At 44.7% G+C, this 3,656-nt stretch overlaps 1 protein-coding gene across 1 annotated transcript; it reads right to left on the bottom strand.

The window, feature by feature from the left end:
* Positions 1 to 2,713: 2,713 nt before the first annotated feature.
* LOC306812311 (ephrin-A4-like) lies at positions 2,714 to 3,208 on the bottom strand (the record flags this gene model as incomplete). Its single annotated transcript, XM_079326808.1, has 1 exon — positions 2,714 to 3,208. One exon carries the CDS (start codon positions 3,206 to 3,208, stop codon positions 2,714 to 2,716), a length of 495 nt encoding a protein of 164 aa, XP_079182934.1.
* Positions 3,209 to 3,656: the final 448 nt, after the last annotated feature.

Here is a 3,656-nt window from a genome sequence, read left to right as displayed (position 1 = left end):
AGACAAAACGGGTGGGTGGGAACGGCTCCCGGAGGGGCCTCTGAGGCTTCCGGGAGGGCACTCGGGTTTCCGGCAACCTGGGAGCAGGACGCCCGGGATTTTCAGCCACGCGGAGGAGCACAGGAGAGCCAGACCCTCTGTGATCACCTGCCCTGCATCTGCCCCGTTCCAGCCTCCTGCCTCTGCGGACACAGCTGATCACCCGGACACACACGGTGAGCGAGGAGCCGCCGCTCCAGCCCGTTCCCACCCGAGACCGGCGTGGCCACTGCCGCCCCTCCCCCCCCCCCCTTCCTGCCTTCGTTCCCGCCTGCCCTTCAGCAGATCCGGGCTGTGGACTAAGCACAGAAACAGCGTACTTGCACCTAAAGGGACTGACACCGCGTTATCTATTTCGTTCTGTTAGTAATATTAACTGTTATTGTTTTCTGCTTGTACAGTTAGATATATTAGTAAAAGAGCTGTTATTCCCACCCCCTTATCTCTGCCTCAGAGTCCTTGATTCAAACAATTATAATACTTGGGCGGGGGGAGTGGAACCAAAGTCTCTATTCCAAAGGGAAAATTCTGCCCTTACTGGCAGACACCTGTCCTTTCAAACCAGGACAGATTTTGGCGCCCAGACGTGGGACAGAGGGCACTGAGTTGAGAGTTAAGACAGGAATAACAGCTCTCTTAACTGGCAATATGTTGTCTGGTTTAATCTGGTTTGTGTTCCATGTGGTCACAGCCATCTCCCTCCCATTTGTAAGCCCTTATTTGAATTTGGGCCCCCTCACCAAAGTTACTGTAGCTATAATCTGATTCGTTTGGTGGATTGATTATGTCAGGAATTCATGGGTTTTTAATTTTTTCTGGGAAGCGGTTGCATGGATCCGGAGCTATCGTACTCTAACTGCGTGTTTCTGGGGCTATTTCAGTAATGGTACTTACTGTGAGGTTGTTGCCCGATCCGAAGAAAACACAAACAACCGAAGTCGTTTATGCGGTGCTTTATTGAGGGCCCGGGAGCCTGTGGACTAGCGTCCAGAGACAGAGCCCCATTGACAGAAAATTCACAGGGTTTTTATATGCTTCTTCACACGATTTCTTCATCTTAACAGATTCTTACCACATTTTTGATACCTGGTACCATAATCTCTCTGAATTTAAGATTTTGCCAAAATGTACATTTTCTAGATAAATGGATACACTCCTTAAGATAAGTAATTATTTCACAACTATACTGCTTGCATTACAAAATTTGCTATAAAATTCATCTGCCGGTTAACTGCGGCCTACCAAGCCTTAGCATAACTACTACTAATGTCAACTAATGTCGATTACTAAGGTTTACTATTATTTTAATACAATTTATTGTATCAAAATGGCAACATTTCCCCCCTTTTGAGCATTCTTCAGCCTTCTGCAAGGATGCTCAACTCTTCGTTATCATCGAGTCTTTTACATGCTGGATTTTTTTTTTAGATGCTGGATTTTCTCGCCTGATAGCAACTTCAGTCTTCGGAGGAGACAGGTGCATCTCGTTGGTTCTTGTCAAAGCTTTTATTACCCTTCTGATGTGTCTGGTTTCTTTTTCAATAACTCCTAAAACACACTTATACACTAACCAGATAATTAATAACAAGACTGCAATTAACAGAATTTACTGTATTATGGACGAAACCCATTCAGATGTTCCAAAAGGGATAACTTCTAGGGGTTAATTAGTGCAAAGTATTATTAATTTTATACCAGTAAAATTCTAAATAAACACAACCCGTTTTGTTTATTGTATAGTTTAATTGTCTACTCTCCAATAAGCTTATTTCCTGTGGGCCCCAAGGGAGAGTAACACTCAATTTTGCTAAGATTTTTGTTGCAAGAATACTGTACAAGAGCCTGTGGTTATTTATTTATACTCAGTTTTATTAAAGTCTGGCATTCCTACTAGACAAGTTCTAAAAGGGCTAGTATCGGAGACTAATACTGAACAAAAGAAGTGGTGTTTGTTTTATTTTTTTTTCTCGTTTATGTTCAAAACGGTATCACTGTGCAACCTTGCCATATTGTTTTTTTCGCTTATTCTATATTAAGTGTTTCAATGCCAAATATGACTTTGGTTATTTCTGAATTTATAGAAGGTAGGTTTTCCCTAAGCTCGGTACGTATTAATTCAATAGTATCCTTTTCACAACAATATCCCAATATTTTACTTTTTTTCCCAATCTTTTATGTTTTTCACAGTGTTCTGTATTCTCCACTTACAATGTATTCTATATAAATTGGCTCTGTTTTCTACTAACAACAGGGCTTCCCTCGTGTCGCGGGCTCCCGTTGCTGTTCTCAGTTCTGTTTGCCAGGTTAGGGCACAATTTTTCCAAGAGCAAGCAGTACACAAAGGTTGTGACATACCCCACTGAGATTTTATAACTGTAGAGTGACACCTTCCACAATGTAACAATACTAACGCTTTACCAGTACACTTTTTCCCTTTGCAGTTCCAACACTTTCTTATCTGTAAATTTAGAATCCTGTTAATTATAGATTGTTCACAGTTATCTAATAGTCCAGTGGCTATTGAAATGTCCAGAAGATCCCAATCAATGTTGATTGGTTTACCAGTAACTTGCTGGAGTTCAAAAACTGCGTCTTGTAAAAACAATTTATTCCGCAGCTGGCGAATCTTTGAGTTTTGTTCCCATTCTGGTATCATTCTTGGTAGGAACCCAAGTTATACCTTTGTTACCGGCTTTGGCGTGGTGCCTTGGCAGCAGACGGTGACGCGCAGCTTCAGGCATCGCCCGGCGCTTTCGGGGCTGGGCACGGAGATGTAGTAGTAGGTTTCTCCGGGCTGGAACTTGAAGCCGAGTGGGAAGGGGGTAAAACACTGGATCTTTTCGGAGAAGCGGACGGGCCCGAAGGGAGCCCGGGGCCGGTTGCACTTCCAGCGCATGAGGGCGCCAGGGGTTTCGTAGCAGCCGCGATAACCTTCCCGGTTTACTATGAAAAGCGTGAAGGTTTTTGCCTGGCCAGTGGGCCCTGCCCCCTTGTAGTGCGGGCAGTAAATGTCTAGGTAGTCATTGATGGCCACTTGGATGGAATAGTCGTCTTGCAGGAACTTGGGGTTGCTGCCGTTCCAGTGGATACTGTGGCGGAAGCCGCGCACTGGTGGCGCCCAGAACAGCGGCGCCCAGAGCAGGAGCTCGAGCAGCGGCACGGGGCGCATGGCTCTGAAAAGTGCATACATACACTAAAAGATACTTATAGTTCTGTGCCTTCGGTAATTCTGAAAAATTTACTTCGGTAATTCTGAAAAATTTACTTGTCAGTAATTTCCTGGTTTTGGTTCCATTTGTAGTTTCCTTGTCTGACTGAATACAATTTTGACCAATTTAACGTTTTGGGCATTCCAGTCCTAATTCCTTTCACTAACAATTCCTGATATACCCTGATAGATTTCTTCCCTTACCACTGTTTGGATCCCATTCTGGATCATTGTTCGGCACCAAGCCACCCACGGCTCTCCCAACCGAATGCAGCCCGATTACCTCCTGAGCACGCTCCCCCACTGCCCGCAACACCATTTCCTCCTCGGTGGAACCCACTAAGGCATCCAACAAAACCTACAAGTCATTTCAATCTGGACTCCGAGCCCTAACAATCACCCTGACCAC

The sequence above is a fragment of the Erithacus rubecula genome (genome assembly GCF_903797595.1).
Source record: "Erithacus rubecula genome assembly, chromosome: 25".
In the NCBI taxonomy this organism is placed as follows: Eukaryota; Metazoa; Chordata; class Aves; order Passeriformes; family Muscicapidae; genus Erithacus; species Erithacus rubecula.
This window is presented reverse-complemented; position numbering and strand designations above follow the sequence as displayed.